The sequence below is a fragment of the Pan paniscus genome, chromosome 5 (assembly GCF_029289425.2).
Source record: "Pan paniscus chromosome 5, NHGRI_mPanPan1-v2.0_pri, whole genome shotgun sequence".
In the NCBI taxonomy this organism is placed as follows: Eukaryota; Metazoa; Chordata; class Mammalia; order Primates; family Hominidae; genus Pan; species Pan paniscus.
This window is the reverse complement of record NC_073254.2, coordinates 125,282,173-125,304,732: the sequence shown is the minus strand read 5'-3', so window position 1 is coordinate 125,304,732 and position 22,560 is coordinate 125,282,173. Positions and strand designations below refer to the sequence as shown.

At 40.8% G+C, this 22,560-nt stretch overlaps 1 protein-coding gene across 1 annotated transcript in view; it reads left to right on the top strand.

Moving 5' to 3' along the window:
- The window catches only part of PREP (prolyl endopeptidase), a 128,126-nt gene extending 120,331 nt beyond the window's left edge, over positions 1-7,795 (top strand). Inside the window, exons 13-15 of the mRNA XM_034962627.3 lie at positions 2,877-3,008; positions 3,560-3,716; positions 7,077-7,795. Of these exons, the coding sequence (XP_034818518.1) occupies positions 2,877-3,008; positions 3,560-3,716; positions 7,077-7,371 (584 nt within the window). The 3' untranslated portion in view covers positions 7,372-7,795. The remainder of the gene's footprint in view (positions 1-2,876; positions 3,009-3,559; positions 3,717-7,076) is intronic.
- Positions 7,796-22,560: the final 14,765 nt, after the last annotated feature.

The following is a 22,560-nucleotide window of genomic DNA, read 5'->3' as shown; positions in this document are numbered from 1 at the left end:
AAGTCTGACATAATCAAAGCTAAGGTTGTGCTGATCCTTCCTGTTTGAATGAGCTGAAGGGGTTTGGAGCAGGAAAGCTTTTTGGCTAGGCGAATGAAAAACAAGGACATTGTCAGACACAGGCACCACTCCCCCCTTAAAAACAACTCACTTTTCACATTTTATTTTCCTTTGTTATAATAAATAGATGAAGTACATATTTTTCAGAAGCATTCCTTGTTATTTTGGGGTTTTTTAACAACTCATAGGTTGTGTTTTTAATTATCACTGTCAGGAGTGAATCTCGGAGAGCTTTTTGGTATTTATTCTGTCTCTTGTTAGCCTTGTTTTTATAGTTTAGCATTAGTTGACTGTCTTGAAACAGAAGTCAAGGCAGGGCATTTTCTCTTAAGAGAAAGGAGCAATCTTGGAGCTTTCTGTTCCCAGTGTGGGCATCCTCCTGCTGGTTTTCTCAGATCTTCCCGGCATTGCTGAGGAATCTCATCCTCCTAGCATTGCTGCTGTGACTCTATCGTGCATTAGTTTCAGACACAAAAACAATCATTTTTCTAGTTTTATTCCGTCTCCATTCTCTGGCCTCCTGAAGCATGTATTCTAGCTGATTGACTAATACCCAACTTTATACCCCAAATGGTCACAATTTTTTTGAATGATCGTCTGTATTTTAAAGCTGCATCTCTTCCATTTCTTTCTATGTGGAGCACCCCTCACCCAGGCTTTTGTGTATCTGAAATTGAATTCATAGACTAACCAGTGGTCTGAAGAGGTTCTTCACTTGTCCTGTGTCTTTGGGGGAGGAAGGACGTGGGAAAGCACCTTCACCTCCATCAGCTCTGTGCTTCCCCCAGTCTTGTCAGCCATCATTTATAATAAGGCTACCAGGACCCCAGTGCTTGGGGTTGGTCAGCAGCTCCAGGTGAGAGGGGTCTCCTCAGCATCAGAGACCACCCTTAAGATATCTGTACCTCTCTTCTGTTTCCTATGCCATCCCAAACCAGAGGCCTGAAGCTCTGGATTTTTTTTGCATCAAATCAAATCAGCGAACATGAGGGTAAACCTGTTGTAAAGAGATTTCCATTAAGTACCTGTTAGGTACCATATGCAGGAAAGGCTTAGAAATGACCCCTGGGCATCCAGCATGCACCCCAGGGGCTGACAGCAGACTCCTCAAGTGCACCTTAGTGAAAGTGAGTGCCCCTGGCCGGCCATCTGGTCCATCGTTGCCAGTTATCATCCCCAGAAACTACTGATTGTGACTGTCTTTGAAACTGCAAAGAATTCATTGCATAATTTTGAGCTGATATTAGAGTTTACACTAAAATCATACTGTGAAACTGATATTAACAGATGAGTGATAAGAGGATAAAATTTCTGTATACCATATGTTTGATCCCAAATATGTGTGCTAATTCTGAACCCCTTGACTCACCTGATTTCCTATTTAAATTGTATGTAGTTTATGCACCATACCCCCTACTCATGGTCCCCTGATCCTGGGATCCTCTCCTGAAATAACTGGATTATTCTCCAGAAAACCCCTCTGGTCATCAGATATCCACCATGCTCTGAGAGGGAAGAGTAATTTGCTCCTAGTCTGCTCTCTCATTTTTTATTAGTTAGAACCAAGTTATTTTCCAGTCTTGGGATTAGGCAGGTTCAAGATTGACTAAGGCTAACAGTAGACTATGTTTAGACTGATTTATAAACTTCCTCAAAATTTAGGCCATGATGAAAGGACCAGAAATAGACCTTTTCCAGTTATAGCCTAGGATATGATACACTGGTAAATCTAAATTCCATTCTGTTAATTGACTTTAAAATTTAATGCTCTTTTTAAAATGTAGTCATATACCCAAAATATTGTTATTCCTAGTAACTAAGTAATCCTAGCTGTTCTAAATTCACTGGTAATTTCTTACTGAAATCTTAATAACATTTGTTTTGATATGAAAAACATTTCAGTAGGACTGCTTTATCTTTAATTAAATTTCAGCAGAAGTGGTTAATCTCAAATATCTAATTAGATCTGTGTCTGCTCTTTGTTCATTTCAAAGGCCGTTATTTCAGACATCTGTTCCTTTGAGGACATGCTTTTGACTTTTGGCCTTTACTTATAGATATTTCATGGCCCTGTAAATGTTTCTCCAAGTAATTTGTTTGGTTTAATACACTGGAATGATTTGCAGATGATAAAGCCCAGATTCTCTGGGGAAACGTTGAAGATCTTTCATTCTGGAATTGAGAAAACATAATGTGATGCTCTGCCGCAGCACTACCTCACCACCCAATTCCTTTTGTTCTTTCCATTAATAACCGAGGGCAAGACTGGGGAATTTCTTTCTCCCCATCACCGACCATGTCAGACTCCTGCAGAGGTGGGGTGGGAAGCGTGCCTCTGCAGAGCACTTCCACCTCCGTCTTCGCGGGGAGGGGAGACACGAGCACTCCCACAGCCAGCTCCGGCTCGGGTGCTGGGCGCAACCTAGAGGACTAAACACTGCTGCAGGTCTTGCTTTATATTTGTAAGTTCAGCTTCCCAAAATACAGGTTCCTTGTGATGCCATGCTTCTATCCTTTCATTATCATACTTCTCTCATAACCGACCATCTGTTCCCTTTGGGGCATTTCCCGTTTAAGTTCTAGAGGCTTTTAGAAAAATACAGATCCACCATATGGATTAGCATTGTGGTATTGATGATATATTTCCACAGTGCATAACAGAACTTAAATTGAGGCTTTTTTTTAAATGCAGTGTTAACCCATGGTTTTTAAGTTAATCAGTATATGAAACCGTGCTCTATCATTTGAATTCCCATTAGATTAAACTTATTTTTATGTTTTGTTAATTAACTATCTTCCACTTTGGCACACTGTAGGTGGTATCTTGGCCAACAAACAAAACTGCTTTGATGACTTTCAGTGTGCTGCTGAGTATCTGATCAAGGAAGGTTACACGTCTCCCAAGAGGCTGACTATTAATGGAGGTTCAAATGGAGGCCTCTTAGTGGGTGAGTACTGGATTTTATTCATTGTACTTACTAGTTAGCCCTCTTGGGGTTTGCAGATACACCATCTGTAGGCAGCTCTTGACTTACTTTGTGGATAGGACCACAAAGTGGTATAAGGAGAGCAAAACCCATTTGTACCATTTGTATTTGGGTATCTGATAAATGACATACGAAGAGACCCTATTTATTTTGCCTTGGGCAGGTCCTGAGATCTTGAACAAGTCCCTTAATCTCCCTCATCACTGTGAAAGCAAGTGGGGATGGGAGGAGGGGATACAGGGTTTCCAGAAAGTCCTCAAGCTTTTCAAGATTCACTTTGGGGAGTAAAGCTCCATTACTGATGAGAATCCCCACCCCCTCTGACAGATATCAGAGGGGGTGGGGAGCTTTGGGGCTATTGGGCAGGTGATTTCTGATGGTTTCCTCTTGTGCTCTGGATAAATGCAACCAGGGCTCTGGAAGCATGTAAGTATTGCCTTGCTTTGTTTATGTAGATGTTTAATGATTGATAGACTGCCTCCCTTTTCTTTCTACCTACCTTGGGCTTTTAGCTGCTTGTGCAAATCAGAGACCTGACCTCTTTGGTTGTGTTATTGCCCAAGTTGGAGTAATGGACATGCTGAAGTTTCATAAATATACCATCGGCCATGCTTGGACCACTGATTATGGGTGCTCGGACAGCAAACAACACTTTGAATGGCTTGTCAAGTAAGGTTTTATTGACATATATATGTTGTTAGTGGTTTGATATAAAGTTGAACACAGTCACAGCAGGATTAGTGCTTGAGCTTTGTCACTGTCAGTGTCTTGCATTTGCATATAATCTACTGGAGAGGTGATGGGACTACCTACTTGTCTTTCTTGATTTAATATGGTCTTGAACAAAAGCAACAAACTACAAAAATGTGGTAGGGCAGAATTCTACAGATGGCCTCCCAAGATTCCTACCCTGGTTATTCAAACACTTACCTAGATACTGCTTGCTGTGAGGGAGCAGGATATGATATTCATCTACTGCTCTTTGGATTATCTCTTGAGGGGTCCCAAATCACATAAACCCTTAAAGGCTGAGCACATTCTCTGACTGGAGTCAGGGATGCAGCAGAAAGGGAGGTCAGAGAAATTGGAAGCTTGTAAAGGATTCAGCCTGCCATTGCTGGTTTTGACAATGGAGGAAGGGGGACCTCTAGAACCTGAGAGCAACCCCCAACCAATAGCCATCAAAGAAACAGGACCTAAGCCCCACAGCCACACAAAACTGAATTCTGCCAACATCCCGAGACTGCAAGTAGGTTTTTTCCAGAGTTTCCCCATGAGAGTCCAACCAGCCAACACCTTGACTTTGACCTTCTTTGACCTTGGAAGACCCAGAGCAGAGAACCCAGCTGAGCCAACCCAGACTGCTGGCTTACAGAACTGTGAGATAAGAAGTCTGTGATGTTTCAAGCTGCTAAAATTTGTGGTAATTTGTTACTGTAACAATCAAAAGGCATTATTATACTTTATATCAAATATATGGGATTTCCTTTTCTAAATTAAGTAAAGAATATATGCTTCTGAAATGGCAGGTCAAGAGTAGGGGAAGGGGGTGTTGAGTATGGTGGCTCATACCTGTGATCCCAGCACTTTGGGAGGCCAAGGTAGGGTAGATCACTTCAGCCTTTGGGAGGCCAAGGTAGATCACTTGAGCCTTTGGGAGGCCAAGGTAGATCACTTGAGCTTAGGAGTTCAAGACCAGTCCTTCATGGGCAATGTGGTGAAACACTGTCTCTACAAATAATTAGCTGGGCATGGTGATGCATGCTTGTAGTCCCAGCTACTCACGAGGCTGAAATGGAAGGATGGCTTGAGCCTGGGGGGACAGTGAGCCAAGATCACACCACTGCATTCCAAGACCCTGTCTCAAAAAAAAAAAAAGGAATATATTCAAATACAATTAAACTTCTTTTATGTTCAATATAGCTACATATGTTTGAAACTGCAAGTTGCATTATTGAAATCTTACACAACTTCCTGCAACCACTATGCTGATAACAATGAGTAAACAGACATTAAAACTTCTTTTTGGCCCTTCATTCCCCATATGTAAGAGTTTTATTTTTAATCACCAGTGTTTGGCTCTCAGACTGGCACAAGAAGCCTGTTCCTCCTATTAGTAAACTACGAATTTTGATGAAAATAACTTTAGTTTCTAAAGTTTTGTTTTTTTGAGACAGAGTCTTGCTCTGTCACCCAGGCTGGAGTGGAATGGCGCCATCTCGGCTCACTGCAACATCGCCTCCTGGGTTCGAGCAGTTCTCATGCTTCAGCCACCTGAGTAGCTGGGACGACAGGTGCGCACCGCCGCACACGGCCAAGTTTCTAAAGTTTGTTCTTTCATTTTGTTTGCTTTTTATGGCTAGCCTCTCCAGTTTGAAATATACTTAAAATGACTGAATTTTTTTTAACTGGATACTTTACTAAATTCTGTTCTCTAAGGGGAGACAACGTTCACTATGAAAGTTACTACTTTTCAGTGCATGCAGGCCTCATTGACACACATTGGTAGAAGCTATATATTTGAAGAAGGAATATCTAACTTAGAGAAAATTTGCACGTAGGGAAACAAGTCCTATTTAAACTCATTTGAAAATACTGAGGAGTTAATTGAAGGCAAAAGAATATTAGATGACACCTAATACTTTCAAACTTAATTTAAAAACAAAAAAAGTTCTAAATATTTTTCTCCATGATGTTCCTTCTTCAGTTTTCAAATCTTGCTCTCACAGGGCTGCATTTCACCTGCTGCTGGTAAAATGAGCATGGAACTCAGCCCACACTAGCTAGGAAGGGTCCTACAGGGAGCTCCTCAAGCCCAGCACACCTCCCCGCCCCCTGGGCTGTGCCTCATGGAGCACCATCCAGAATTAGTAAAAGGTGTTTCCCCAAAAAAGAGCTAGAGCTCCAAGTTTGAATGGCTGGGCGATAAATAAAGCCTAATGTATTTTTTCCTACAGATAATGTATAAATATTGCATGTGAATCTTCAAGGGGGAGATTGTTATTATTAACAGGCAGGGTTTTCCAAACTTGTTTCTTTTTAGAACTAACCCATATTTGGAAGAATGGGGCTGGTCAAAAGACACTCTTAAATGAGATCAGAAAACAGATCTCCATCTTATCTGTTGGGAAACTGAGCCCAAGAATGTTTTGGCCTCACGTTGGGTAACTGAGCAGAATTTTTACTGTTTTCACTATTTACCTACCCTTCAAAATAAAACTCAACTCTACTAAAACAGTTGATTTTATTCATTAATATTAAATACATTGAAAAACATGACACCCCCTATTAGGAGAATGTAAAGAAAAAATATCCAGATATTTCAACTATTATCAGTCACTGTTAAAATCAACATTACTTTTATACTTAACACCCTTTTTGTTAACTTACCCAGGAAACTTGCCTTGTACTTCGGAAGGTGCCCTCCTCCTCTGGCAAAGTCTGTTGCTTTCTGCCGGACTGAGAGCCAGCAGGAGGCTCAGCAGCCCATCCAGGTTTCTCGGTTTACAAAGAAACTAGGCCCAGAGAGGACATGTGCTTTTCCTAAGATTGCAAAACTGAACCTGGAATAAAGGCTTTATAGATGTTATTAAAGGGGCAGCAAGCCCCTTTATACTGTGGATTTCAAGTTTCTCAACAAAAGAAAGGCTTGGACTTTTTTTGAACCACTGAGTGTGGTTATAATGACAATTATTACTCCACTTTGTAGCAGTAAAAAAAAGCCTAGAGAATATGAAACTACTCACCTTAAGAGACAGTAAGCATGCCTGTGATTTGGGTTGTTTCAACAGACCTGTGAGCTTCCTTCCTACAGTCTTTCAAAGTTGGAGCCACATAAATGACACAGCTCCCCAGTTTCCAGGAGCCCTTGCCAGTCATGGCCTAAATGGTAATGCATAGGCACAGTCCATGGTGGTCACTCACGTACTAGTTCACTGCAGTCCTCACTGCTAATTAACTACCTAGGTCCCTGTGCCATAAAACTCTACTGTTGCTCTCCAGCCTCACAAAGGTGTTTTTGCCTTCCAGATACTCTCCATTGCATAATGTGAAGTTACCAGAAGCAGATGACATCCAGTACCCGTCCATGCTGCTCCTCACTGCTGACCATGATGACCGCGTGGTCCCACTTCACTCCCTGAAGTTCATTGCCACCCTTCAGTACATCGTGGGCCGCAGCAGGAAGCAAAGCAACCCCCTGCTTATCCACGTGGACACCAAGGCGGGCCACGGGGCGGGGAAGCCCACAGCCAAAGTGATAGAGGAAGTCTCAGACATGTTTGCGTTCATCGCGCGGTGCCTGAACATCGACTGGATTCCATAAACAGTTTTCGTGCTTCCTCCTGACAGCGACAGAAAACCTCAAGGGCTTTCCCACGTTGACACCAAGAAACCACTGGGCATAATGCTTCCCCACGGGAACATTATTCCTGCACTCACAGACTACAGTTGAACAGAACTGCCGTGGGAATTTTATCTTTTTTAGGCTTCTCCTTTTTAGCAAGCCCTTGGTGTTTCTTTTTCCACCCTGTCTAGGCACATGTGGTTTTTTGTTTTTTTTTTAAAGGCATGTTTGGATAAATAGCTAAATGGCAACAAACACATTGTGAATATTAGATTGCTGAATTAAGGATCATAGTCGGGCATACTTATCTATATCCATAACCTCTATATCTTTAAATAAATGTGAGAACTGTTCTCATGGAGAAGACTTCTTTGCAACAATAATAAATGTTATTTAAGAATGACAGGCTTTTACTTCCAGTTTCTTCATATTGAGGGGCAACTCCAGAAGTGGAGTTTTCTGTGAGAATAAAGCAGTTCACCTTTCTGCAACAAGTTAGTTTTCAAGCAGTTAAGTCATAGAATGTTTGTTTGTTAGCTTTGAAAATAATAAGTTGTTCATCCACTCTATCTCCCTTGTTAGAGGTGATGAAGCTGTCAGAGGGGGTTCACTGTCATAAACAAACAAACACTGACCACTTAGTTTTGGGTAAAAATCTGATCTGGGGCTCTTTTGGTTTGGATGCCTCCTTTCAAAAATCACTGGGCTGGAAAATTCAGATTATTCACCTATTTGTGTATTGATTTGTTTACAAAGTATTCCTAGAAATCAGAGTTCCTTGGATCCAAGGATCCTTGGTTCCAAGAGATCACATGAGTAAATTATCCAAACAGATATGTATATCCAAGCATATCTATCTTACAGTCAGAAATTTCAGCATTTCCCAAGCTGTTTCTCCTGTATAGATCACTCCTGGAAATAGAAATAGTCATACTTACTTACTGGAAAAAAAAAAAAAAAAGTTTTGGTTTGCCCATCCCCCCACCCCAACCCCAAGATTTTTAAGATATACTATTCCTTAAACTTTCATCCATAAAATTTTTTTCAAGGTATATATTTTAACATTTCATGAAACAATGTTCCTTTGAGTATCAGTTTGGGAAATGCTGATCTAACTTAAAACAGTTTTTTTTTCCTTTGTCTTGCTTTATCAGATGATATGATAAAAATATTTTATATAGTATCTTAACCTTATATAAAATAGCTTAAAAGATTACTTCATTATTCCAATAATTTGTACTTTTCCAAGTAAGTCCCATCTTCCAAGTTGTATATGTATGTGCTTTTAAGAGCACTCTCTCATTCTCTACGTTTCAAGTTATGGTCAAAAATTAGACATACCATTTTCTATCAAGCATATCACTGCATACCAAGCATACTGAAAGACAGCTATATGGCTTGGTTTTTCTCTACTGGAATCATGTTTTCCGTTACTATTTAGTACGGTACATAATACAGCTGTCATTGAATATATGATTCACCGTAACTCCTCTGGAAACAAAGTGTGCCAGTAGCTAGTGTTGCATGCTGAGACTCTGTCGTCATCACCATCTACTCAGATACTGATACTAGCTAGCTTTGGTGTAACTGCTGACCAGCATGGCAGGAAAGAAAGAAAATATATTTGCATGGTCAAGCCAGAGGCAGCCTCTTTCCTAGACTAGCTGTGTTGTGTGAAGTACAAATAGCTGAGTTGGACCCACTGAGTCCAGAGCATTTTCAAGGTTGCACAGAATCTAACCATACTTTCTGAGGTCTGCTTCACAGCAGAAAATACAGTGTGTAGTGTGTGAGCTTCAGATATCAGGACTGGGTTCAAATCCCAAATGTCACTTAGCAACTGATGAGGAGGAGGAATACAGTAATACGTTTTTAATGCCTAGCATGATTGGCCTCCAGTTACGAGTTCTCTTTTCCAACCTAATTTTTGTGTCTAGATTTTCACAGGACAACTAATCCCACCAACTAAAGGTATTTTGGGGAGTAGGGGGAGCTTTAAACATTAGAAATAAGACTTGATATTGGGCTCCTACCCAGAACTCTAAGGGATTCTTCTCTATTTGATCCCACTTTTCTGTATCCTGTGCTCTGCCCTTTGGCTCTTTCTCATGATTACTCTAACTATTTTGAAATGCACAGTAGATTATTGTAAACTATAGACACCCTACTGATCTAACACTAGGTCTTCTTTCAAACTGTAAATTTGTAGGCATTAATCTCTTCATCCTCCCTTTCTCTGCCTGCTTTTTTAGCTCCCACATGAGTGGAGAACATGGGATATTTGTCTTCCTGTGCCTGGCTTATTTCACTTACCATATTGACCTTCAGTTCCATCCATGTTGCTGCAAATGACAGGATCTCAGTCTTTTTCATGGCTAAATCATATTCCATTGTATATATGTACCACATTTTCTTTATCTGTTCATCTGCTGATGGGCACGTGGGTTGATTCCTTATCTTGGCTGTTGTGGATAGTGCTGCAGTAGACACAGGAGTGCAGATATCTTTTTGATATACTGATTTCCTTTCTTTTGGATTCATACCCAGTAGTGGAATTGCTCAATCACAGAGGACTTATATGTTTAGTTTTTTTAGGACTGTTTTGAAAAAAAAAAAAAAGTTGTACATGTTGCACAGGTGGCCTCACTGCTTTGTCACAAGGCCTTGCTAAGCACACCAGAGCATTTGTTACCTTAGTAAGATAAAGTCACATTTATGTTCACTATGGACTTACCTGGAATATTATAAAACTTTCCAATTAATCATGTTTCTTAAATACTCCCACTAAAGCTTAAGCAGCTACACACACATGGTGCTACAAGTTTGAAAAGGATAAGTTTCAACTAAGGAAGCCTGTCACCAGTCTCTCAAGGTTTGTCAGTTTTACCAGCCTCTGGAAGTTCCCAGCAGGCCACATAGCTAATGCCCAGAAGGAGTTGCAAAGACTCAAAGGCAGGTTAAGGACAGGTTGGAAAGCTGTGGAGGTTGCTGTAAAGAGGCAAAGGTCATACTGTTGGGGTGGTCAGGCCAGTGGGATGAGGACTGAGGCCCTTGAAGGAGGAACATTGAGCCATTCTCATCCTCCATATCTCAGGGGCTGAAGGTGCAGAGAGAAAATGTCCTGCCCTCATCCAGTTGATATTCCAGGGAGGAGACAGATGGTAAATTATCTTGCTCATGTTTACCCTGTGCCACCCGCTGCAAGCACTCTGTGTGGATGAATGTTTGTCCTCACACAACCTTAGGAAGCACATAATACCTTTTTCCCATTTGGCAAAGGTCCAAGTTCCCCAGCCAGGAGGTGGGCAGGCAGGGCAGTAACCCCAGGAGCTGGGCCTTGGATACTGCACTCTTTTTTTGGGATGGAGTTTTGCTGTTACGGCCCAGGCTGGAGTGCAATGGCGCTATCTCAGCTCACTGCAACCTCCACCTCTCGGGTTCAAGTGATTCTCCTGCCTCAGCCTTCCCAGTAGCTGGGATTACAGGTGCATGCCATCATTCCCGGCTAATCTTTTTGTATTTTTAGTAGAGATGGGGTTTCACCATGTTGGCCAGGCTGGTCTTGAACTCCTGACCTCAGGTGATCCACCCACCTCAGCCTCCCAAAATGCTGGGATTACAGGCATGAGCCACCATGCCCAGCCGAGACAGCTTTCTTACTGCTGTTGTCTGAGTGTTTATGTCCTCCCCAAAATGTATATGTTGAAATCGTAAATCCCAAAGTGATGGAATTAGGAGGCAGGGCCTTCAGGAGGTGATGGGTCATGAGAGCGGAATCCACATGAATGGGACTGGTGCCTTTATATTAGAGCCCAAGGAGAGACCTCCCCCCCCCACCCTTCCACCATGTGAGGACACAGGAGACGGTGTCGCCTATGAACCAGGAAGCAACCCTCATTAGACACCAAATCTGCCAGTGCCTTGATCTTAGATGTCCCAGACTCTAGGACTGTGAGAGAGCAATTTTTGTTGTTGACAACCCACCAGTTTATGGTATTTTCTTATAGCAGCTTAAACAGACTAAGATACCCACGAGTCTATTAACAAGATAATAAACAGAAAGTATGATTTCAGGAATTAACAAGAAACAGGAATAAAAAGAGCTGTGAAGAAACAAAGTGGGGCAAATGAATAGTGCGTGAGAAGGAATCCTATTTGAGTCGAGGTCAGAGTGCCTCTTTCAGGAAGCAATATTTGGACAAAGACCCGAACGGAATGAGGGGACAAACAATGGGCAAAGTTTTGGGGGTTGGTGAGGACAGCAGCAATGGGCAGAGCCTGAGGCAGGAACCAGCCAGGCCTTTGGAGGAAGAGCAGGAAGCCAGTGTGGGGGGAACAGGGAGCCAGGCAGGGCCTGGAGGATACGCTGGAGATGGCAGGCAGCTCAGTCAGGTGAAGCCACTGAGAGATGAAACCCGACAACCCTGTGGGAAACTGACAGCAGGAGAGCCTAGGGAAAAGCGGGGTGGTTATTCAAAGAGCAGGTTGCTTAGCACCTTTAAGGAATTTTGGGGGTGGGGGCAGCAGGAACCCACCATCACAAAAATCACTGACATGCCACATCATGGATGAACCTCAAAAACATTATAAGTGAAAGAAGCCAGACACAAATGACTGGGTATAGTCTGATTAAGTGAAATATCCTGAAAAGGCAATTCTATAAAGATAGAATGTAGATTAGTGGGTACCTGGAGTTGGTGGTGAAGATGGTAATTAACTACTTGGGCATAAAGGATCTAACCGGGATGACAAAAATGTTCTAAAACTTTTTTAGATTTCAGTAACGGTTGCACAACCTGGTAAATGTATTAAAAAGTCATTGAATTGTACACTTGAAATGTATGAATTTTATGGTTTGTAAATCATAATGTTATCGAAATAATCTCTGGTAGTGAAATAAAGAGAAAAAGGAGCAATGACCCTTTCTGGATGAGAGCCATCCAGGAATAGCCACCTGGAGAACTGCAGAGTCAAGTAAGAAAGGCAGGTGACCAGGGGCAACTGAGATAAAAGCTTGCATATCAGGCTTAGGCAAAGAGGATGAGGGCTATTTTGAGCAGCCGTCTTTAGGTCAGGGTTCACATTTGCAGGCAAAACTGTCCCTCTCTCTCTCTGAGTTTGCTCCTGTAGATCAAATGTCAGGCCGGCTGATAGGGTGTCCTGAGAATATGCCCTGCATCCACCTTACAGGCTTTGCTCTGCTCAGGAGCTCAGGGCCTCCTGCAGCCACGTGACCGCAGCACTGAGAAGCAGGTAGGGGGAGGCACGGGCAAGGAGGGTTCGTTCAATGCCAAGTAAGTGACTAAGGAAGCTCTTGTTTACTGTGCAAGAGAAAATGACTTGGTGGCCATTTGTGGAGGTTATTAATGCCAAATAATCTAGAAATTATAAACAAAATATCATAATGGTAATATATGATTTAGAAACTGATTTACATCTAATTGACACAATATTATAGTGTCTTCCAGTTCCAAAGTATTAAAGGCTTTGATAAACATCAGAGGAAAGAGCTTCCAGTCACCTCTATGGAGAGTCAAAATGAGGTTAACCTGAAAACCAAATCAGCATCAAAACATAACCACCCTAAAACTCCAGAGAAAATGATGGAAGTTAATACAGGTAGCACTGAGTTATTTCCCCAGGACATTCAGGTGTTGGCGCTGTGATTGGCATTTTTCCAGAGGACCAGGTTGCCTGCAACCTCAGGCCCCAGAAGATGCAGGAACCTGAACACCAGGGCCACCCCCTGCTCTGTCACTACTCTGGTCTTGCCTTGGAGTGTGAAATGCTGCAATTCATCCAAGATACAGTCATGCAGCATATAACATTTCTGCATATGACTGCATGTATAATGATAGTCCCATAAGATTATAACAAGCTGAAAAATTCCTATCACCTAATGACATCATAGCCACCATCATGTTGCAGTGCAACACACATGTGTTTGTGGCGATACTGTTGTAAACAGACCTACTGCAGTGCCGGTCATATAAAAGTCTAGCACATACAAGTATGTACAGTACCTAATACTTGATCATAACAGCTGTTCCTAGTTTATGTGTTCACTATATTATAGTTTTTTATCATTTTGAAGTATACTCCTAAAAACAAAAAAAGGCTACCCTGTAAGACAGTCTCAGGCAAGTCCTTCAGGAGGTTTTCCAGAAGTAGTCACTGTTATAGGAGATCACAGCTCCATGAGCGTTACTGGCCCTGAAGACCTTGGAAGGATGTGAAGTGGAAGACAATGAGCAATATTGATGATCCTAACCCCGTGTAGGCCTAGGCTAAAGTGTGTGTTTGTGTCTTAGTTAACAAAAAAAGTTTAAAAATATATATATACATGAAAAAAGAATAGTTTTGTATAGCTGTACAATATATGTGTTTTAAACTAAGTGTTATTTATTTATTTATTTATTTATTTAGACAGAGTTTCCCTCTTGTCACCCAGGCTGGAGTGCAGTGGTGTGATCTCAGCTCACTGCAACCTCCACCTCCTGGGTTCCAGCGATTCTCCTGCCTCAGCCTCCCGAGTAGCTGGGATTACAGGCGCCCACCACCACACCCAGGTAATTTTTATATTTTTAGTAGAGACAGGGTTACACCATATTGACCAGGTTGGTCTCGAACTCCTGACCTCAGGTGATCCGCGCCCCTCGGCCTCCGAAAGTGCTGGGATTGCAGGCACGAGCCACCGCGCACCAGCCAAGGTTATGCAGTTTTAGCAAGAATACCCCAGATGTGACATTGTGCTCTTCTCAGTGCATCCTACTGGGGTCACATGGTGTTCATATGTCTTATTCCTGGTGACATCAATTTGGATCACTTGGTTAAGGTGGTGTCTGCCTAGTCTCTCTACTATAAAGTGACTATTTTTCCCTCTTAAAGATTACCTTAAAATTTAAGGTAAGTTGTATTTTTTGTCTTAATTCAGATGCATATTTAAATACCACTTTTGGAAAAATATTTCAGACAAATTATAATAAAAATTTATATAAATAAGGTTCCTGTGTGTCCTATCTCAAATAGTTGTTACCATGTGTTCTGTCCCTAAGCCTGGACGATGTCTTGATTTTTTCCTTCTTAAATCCAGTTGTCAGCAAGTTCTACCAGATTTTACCTTCTAAATTTGCCTCAAATGTATCCACATCTCTCTATCCTCACCATGCTTCATAATTGCTCTCCCTGACTCCAAGTTTTATTCCTTTCAGATTCTACTCCAGGGCTTTATACAAGTGAGTAAGATCAGGTCAACTCCTGTTTTAAGCCTTCTGTGGCTTCTCTTAAGCAGAGACAATCTCTGCAGCAAAGCCTGGGATGGGCCCTCCAGGATGAACTGGTGGTAGAATAATCTAGGCAGCTGAACAAGTTAATCTCCCAGCTGCAGATCAGAATCAGCCACAGAGCTTATTAAAGCTATAAATCCATTGGGTCCTACCCACAGAGATTCTGACTCAGAAGGAACCAAGATCTGCTGTTTAACAAGCTCCCCAGGTGATTCCAATTTGGAGGTCAACTGAGAAATTACTGACTTAACACAGCAAAATGATGTCAGTTCTGATGTTGGTTCCCAGGAGGAACTTTTTCCTCCATTTTTCAACTTTCTGTAATGCTGTTGCAATTCTGCTATAATTTCTAAATACATCTTTAAAAGTTACACTAAAGGTTTTATTTAAAAATCAGCAAAATATGTACTCTTTGCATATTCTAACTTCTGTTGAATTTGCACATATTACAAGAATGTTCTTTTTCTTAAGAATGGTGATCATTTCCTAAGACTCATTATATTTAAATCCCTAGTGATATGCATATAATCCTCTTGGGATCATGATACGTAGTTCTATTGTCCTATTTTAAAGATCCCAGTGTCCAGCAAAGAACATTTACCAAGCTCTGGTTCCCATATTTTAAAATTTAGGTGGAGCCCTGTGCATGGCTGTGGAGTAGACAAATATAGCCATTCACCTAGTGCTAAAAAATGTATTTTTAGTCATTCCCAATTTTTTTTTTTGTTTTTTCAAATGGAGTCTTCCTTTGTCACCTAGGCTGGAGTGCAATGGTGCGATCTCGGCTCACTGCCACCTCTGCCTCCTAGGTTCAAGCAATTCTTCTGCCTCAGCCTCCAGAGTAGCTAGGACAACAGGTGCCCACCACCACACCCAGCTAATTTTTACATTTTTAGTAGAGATGAGGTTTCTCCATGTTGGCCAGGCTGGTCTTGAACTCCTCTGACCTCAGGTGATTCACCCACCTAGGCCTCCCAAAATGATGGGATTACAGACCTGAGCCACCATGACCAGCCCCAATACTTTGAAATTTAAATAAAAATTCAGCAATTTCCAAAACCAATTCTATCAAGCAATTATTTCTATCAAGTTCATTACCTGTGCCAGACTTATGAATGCCTCAGCATAATTCCCTACACGGTAACCTTTAGCCTCATTTCTAAGATAGCAAAATACATGGTCCACCAATGAATTTTAAAGTTCAACTTAAATATATAAAAAATAATATATAATATTAATAAATTAATTTATAATATATGGTATATTATATATTAAACATTAAATAATGTGGATTATTTATTATTCCAGTATTAGGATGAGAGGTACACTGAAAGCCCAGAATCCGCCACTATGCAACATATGTAAGAAATCTGTACTTTACCCCCTAAATCGATAAAAATAAAAACATATTTAAATCTATATAGAGATAAAATGTGAACCAATATTTTATCTCCCAACAAAATAAGAGGAGTGGCATCTAATCTGATTTTTTTTTTCAGTCAACATGTACCTCCCTCCACTTCTCCTGATCTCACAGGTTTTGCACTTGAATGCGCTGGGGAAATGCTGGCAGAGAGGAGATGGGGAGTAGAGGAGTCTCAGTAGATATTGGCTTGTGATCGTTTGTACTTCCCAGTTCCCTAAACCCTCTGCTCTAAGTCAGAACCACTGCAGAATGTGACTCTTTTGTAGGTCTAGAGCTAACTCATTCACCACCTGTTCCTTTATATTTTTTCTTGTGGCAAAAATACACACATAGACACACATATGCATGTATTTTTAAGACTATTTTTAAGCAGTATTGGGTTCACAGCAATATTAAAGAGGAATGTAGAGACTTCCCATATATCCCCTCCCCCCACACATGACATAGGCTCCCCCATTATCAACATCCCCCACCTCAGAGGTACATCTATTCTAACTGATGAACTTACATTGACAGATTATAATCACCCAAAGTCCATAGTTTACATTAGGGTTCACTCTTGGTGTTGTACATTCTATGGGTTTGGAAAAATGTATAATGACATGAACCTATCATTTTAGTATCATACAGTGCATTTTCTCTGTCCTGAAAATCCTCTGTACTCCATATTCATACTCCCTAACCCTTGGAAACCCCTGGTCCTTTTACTGTCTCCATGGTTTTGCCTTTTCAGAATGCCATATAGTTGGAATTTTACAGAATGTAGCCTTTTCAGATTGGCTTCTTTCACTTAGTAATACACGTTTGAGTTTTCTCCATGTCTTTTCATGGCTTGATAGCGAATTTCCTTTTAGTTCTGAAATATATTCCCATTACCTGTGTGTACTATAGTTTATTTATCCACCCACCTACTGAAGGACATCTTGGTGGCTTCCCAGTTTTGACAGTTATGAATAAACTGCTATAAACACCCGCGCACAAGTTTTGTGTGGACGTAAGTTTAACTCCTTTGAGTAAATACCAAGGAACACAATTGCTGGACTGTAAAAGAGAATGTTTAGTTTTGTAAGAAACTGGCAACTGTCTTCCAAAGTGGCTGCATCATTTTGCATCCCCACCAGCGATGAATGAGAGCTCCCGTTGGTCCACATTCTGGCCAGCATTTGTCAGTGTTACAGATTTCGGCCATCCTGATAGGCATGCAGTGGTATTTGTTTTTTGTGTATGTGTTTCCCTGATAACATGTGATGTGGAGCATCTTTTTTTTTTTTTTGAGGTGGAGTCTTTCTCTGTCGCCCAGGCTGGGGTGCAGTGGAGTGATCTTGGCTCACTGCAACCTCGGCCTCCTGGGTTCAAGCAATTCTCCTGCCTCAGCCTCCCAAGTAGCTGGGATTACAGGCGTGAGCCACCATACCTGGCCGGAGCATCTTTTTATATGCTTATTTGTCATCTGTATGTCTTCTTTGGTGAGATATCTGTTAAGGTATTTCGCCCATTTTTTATGGGCCAAAGAGGAATTTCTACATTCCTCTTTAATTTTGCTGTGAACCCAATACTGCTTGTTTGTTTTCTTATTCTTGAATATTAAGAGTTCTTTGTATATTTTGGATTATAGTCTCTTATAAGACTTTTGCAAATATTTTCTCCTAGTCTATGACTTGTCTTCTCATTTTCTCAACATTGTATTTCACAGAGCACTTTCTCATTTTCATAAAGTCCAACTTACCATTTCTTCCACAAATCATGCCTTTGGTGTTATATTTTAAAAGTAATCGCTATCCCCAAGGTCATTTAGATTTTCTCCTATGTTACCTTCTAGGACTTTTATAGTTTTCCATTTTACATTTAGGTCTGTGATCCATTTGAGTTAATTTCTGTGAAGGGTGTAAGGTCTATGTTTAATTTTTTTTTTTTTTTTTTGGCCTGTGGAATTCCAGTTGTTCCAGCATCATTTGTTGAAAAGACTGTCTTTCTTCATTGTATTGCCTTTGCTCCTTTGCCAATGTAAGATGACTAGATTTATATGGGTCTATTTCTGGATTGTCTGTTCTGTTCCATTGATCTATTTGCCTGTTCTTTTGGCAATGCCACACTGTCTTGATTACTGTAGTTTATAGTAAGTCTTGAAGTCAGGCAGTGTCAGTCCTCAAACTTTGTTATTCTCATTCAAAATTGTGTTGACTATTCTGGATATTTTGTTTCTTCATATAAACTTTAGAATCAGTTTGTTAATAGCCTCAAAATAAGTTTCTGGGATTTTGATTGAGATTGCGTTGAATGTATAGATTAAGTTGAAAAGAATTTTTTTTTTTTTTTTTTTTTGGAGACAGAGTCTCACTTTGTCACCTAGGCTGGAGTGCAGTGGCATGATCACAGCTCACTGCAGCCTCAATCTTCTGGACTCAAGCAATCCTCCTGCCTCCAGCCCCCAAGTAGCTGGGACTACAGGTGCATGCAATCATGCCTGGCTAAGTTTTATATTTTTTGTAGAGACAGGGTTTTGCCATGTTGCCCAGCCTGGTCTCAAACTCCTCAGCTCAAGAGATCTGCCTGTCTCAGTGTCCCAAATTGCTGGGATTACAGGCGTGAGTCACTGCTCCTGGTCGGAACCAACATCTTAGTGGAATTAGTTTTCCTATCCATGTACATGGAATATCAGTCAATTTATGTAGTTCTTTGAGTCCATTCAGAGTTTTATAGGTTTCCTCACATAGATTTCATAAATTGTTAGGTTTATAGCTAAATATTTTATTTGTGGAGGTGTTAATGTAATATTTACATTTGTATTGTGTTTTTAATTTCAAATTCCATTTGTTTGTTGCTAGAATACAGGAAAGCAATTGACTTTTATATGTTAACCTAGTGCCCTGCAACCTTGCTATAATCACTTCATGGTTTTAGTAGTTTGTTTTTTGTCAATTCTTTTGGATGTTCTACATAGATGATCATGACATCTATGAACAGGAGTTTATTTCTTCCTTCCCAAACTGTTTAAGTTTTATTTCCTTTTCTTGTCTTACTGCATTAGTAACTTCAAGTACCATTTTGAAAAGGAGTTGTGAGAGGCAACATCCTTGCTTTCTTTCTGATCTTAGGGGGAAAGCTTTTTCTCACCATAAAGCATGATATAGCTGTACATTTTCTGTAGATATTCTTTATCACACTGAAAAGTTCTCCTTTGTTCCTGGTTCACTGAGAATTTTTATTGTGGATGAGTGTGGATTTTGTCAAATGCTCTTCCTGCATCTATTGATATAAATCACTGATTTTTTTTCTTTTTAAGCTTTTTGATATGATGGATTAATTGATTTTCAAATGTTGAACAGGTCTGGAAATAGCTGGGATAAATCTCAGTTGGTCATGGTGTATAATTCTTTTACACATTGTTGGATTTGATTTGCTAATTTTTTTGAGGATTTTTGCATCTACATTCATCAGAAATACTGGTTATAGTTTTCTTGTAATGTCTTTGTCTGGCTTCAGTATTAGAGTAATGCTAGCCTCATATAATGAGTTAGAAAGTATTCCCTCTGGGCCGGGTGCAGTGGCTCATGCCTGTAATCCCAGCACTTTGGGAGGCCAAGGCGGGTGGATCACAAGGTCAAGAGATCGAGACTATCCTGGCCAACATGGTGAAACCCCATCTCTACTAAAAATATAAAAATTAGCCAGGTGTGGTGGCACATGCCTGTAGTCCCAGCTACTCAGGAGGCTGAGGCAGGAGAATCACTTGAACCTGGGAGGCAGAGGTTGCAATGAGCCGAGATCACGCCACTGCACTCCAACTGGCAACAGAGTGAGACTCAGTCTCAAAAAAAAAAAAAAAAAAAGTATTCCCTCTGCTTATATCCTGTCAAAGAGGTTGTAAAGAACTGATATTATATTTTCCTTAAATGTTTGTGGATTTCACTAGTGAACCCATCTGGGCCTGTGATTTCTGTTTTGGAAGCTGATTATTGATTCAATTTCTTTAATAGATATAGACTTACTCAAATAGTCCATTTCTTCTTGTTTGAGTTTTGCGCACTTGCATATTTCAAGGAACTAATCAATTTCCTCTAGGTTATCACATTTGTGGGTATAGAGTTGTTCATAGTATTTTTTTGTTATCCTTTTAATGTCCTTGGGTATGTAGTAATGACCCCTCTTTCATTTCTGATATAAATTTTTTTCCATTTTTTTAGAGACAGAATCTCACTATGTTGCCCAGGCTGGCCTTGAACTCCTGGCCTCAAGTGATTCTCCTCCCTCAGCCTCCCAAGTAACTAGGATTACAGGCATGTGCCACTGCACCCAGCTTCTTTCAACACTTTAAATATTTCACTCCATTCTCTTCTGACTTGCATGCTTTCTGGGGAGAAGCAGGATGCAATTCTTATTTTTTAATCCTTTATAAGTGACGTGTTCTTTTCCTCTGGCTTATTTCAGGATTTTATCCTTTTTTTCTTTAATTTCTTTATTTTTAGAGACAAGGTCTTACTCTATCACCCAGGCTGGAGTGTAATGGCGTGATTACAGCTCACTGTAGCCTTGAACTCCTGGTCTTCAGCAGCAGGATTTTTTATTTATCTTTAGTTTTCTGTAGTTTGAAAATGATATGCCTAGGTGTAGGTGTTTTGGCATGTATCCTGCTAAGTGTTCTCTGAGCTTCCTGGATTTGTGGTTTGGTGTCTGATGTTAATAGGGGGAAATTCTCAGTCATTATTGTTTCAAATATTTCTTCTGTTCCCCTTTCTTCTTCTTCTGGTATTCCCATTGCATGCGTGTTACTCCTTTGCAGTTGTCCCATAGATCTTGGATATTCTATTTAGTTTTTTTCAATCTTTGTTTTCTTTCCTTTTCAGTTTTCAAAGTTTCTATTGATATATCCTCAAGCTCAGAGATTCTTTCACTGGCCATGTCCAGTCTACTAGTAATCCTGTGAAAGGCATTCTTCATTTCCGTTAAGCATTACTTTTCTGTTCTTTTTTAGAATTTCCATCTCTCTGCTTACATTGCCCATCTGTTTTTGCAAGCTGTCTACTTTACCCAGTAGAGCCCTTAGCACATTAATCATAGTTGTTTTAAATTCCTGATCTGATAATTCCAACATCATTGCCATGCCTGGTACTGATGCTTGCTCTGTGGTGTGTTTTTTGTTTTTCTGTTTTTGTTTGTTGCCTTTTAGGATGCCTTGTAATTTTTTCCTGATAGCTGGACACAATGTGTTGGGTCAAAGGAAGTGCTGTAAATAGTCCTTTTGTAATGTGGTGGAAAGGTATAGGTGCAGGGGCAGCATGCTATAGTGCTATAATTAGATCTCGGTCTTAGTGGTCCTATGACTCACTCTGGGCTGTGAACTTCACAAGCGTTTCTCAGTTTTTTCCCTCCCCTCTTAGGTGGTACAGGATGACTACAGTGGGCTGGAGTTGGGTATTTCCCTTCTTCCACATGAAATGCTAAAACTGACTGGAATTGGGTATTCCCCACCCCCATCTGTTAGGCTTTGATAATACCCCAGCAGATTAGGTTCTGGTCAACCAGTTTCTCCTGATAGCAAACATTGGTATTAAGAACAAAGTGCCCTGGCATATTTCAACATGGTTCATTTTCCCGTCCCTTTGCCAAAAGCACAAGGCGATTTTTCTCTGGTACCTGCTCAAGCTCTTGGAGAGAAATTTCACAATATTGTAAAACATTGTAAAATAGCCCCCACCCCCACATGACCAGGTCCTCCTGGAGCATTTTTTTTTTTTTTTTTTTTTTTTTGGTAGAAAGAGGGTTTCACCATGTCGCTCAGCCTGGTTTCGAACTCCTGGGCTCAAGCAATCCTCCCACTTCAGCCTCCCAAAGTGCTGAGATTATGGGCATGAGCCACCATGCCTGGCCCCTGGAGTTTTTAAAAGTCAGAGCTGTCCACACTACATCTCTAAGAATTCATCAATTACAGTTAAGGTTTTCCTACTGTGGCACTGGTTCCCATGGCAGTTTCCACTTGGGCGTGAGTCTTTGCTCCGGTAAGCTGTGTCTCCCTGTATTTGCCTATCTCTCCATTCTTGGGAACAACAATTTGCCCTGTGTCCTCCCCTCTCACAGACCAAGAAGACTTCTTGACTTTTTAGTCTGTTCAGGTTTTACTGGTTACTAGGATGAAACAGTGATTCCGAGCTCTTTACATGAAAGAGAGGAACCAGGAGTCTACAAATGTGTATTTTTTAACTGTTAAGAAAAATTAATGGATACAAATTATGACAAAATTTTGATTAAGAAATGAACTTTCAGCCGGGTACAGTGGCTCAAGCCTGTAATCCCAGCACTTTGGGAGGCCAAGGCAGGCAGATCACCTGAGGTCAGGAGTTCGAGACCAGCCTGACCAACATGGAGAAACCCCATCTCTACTATAAATACAAAATTAGCCAGGCATGGTGGCACATGCCTGTAATCCCAGGTACTCAGGAGGCTGAGGCAGGAGAATAG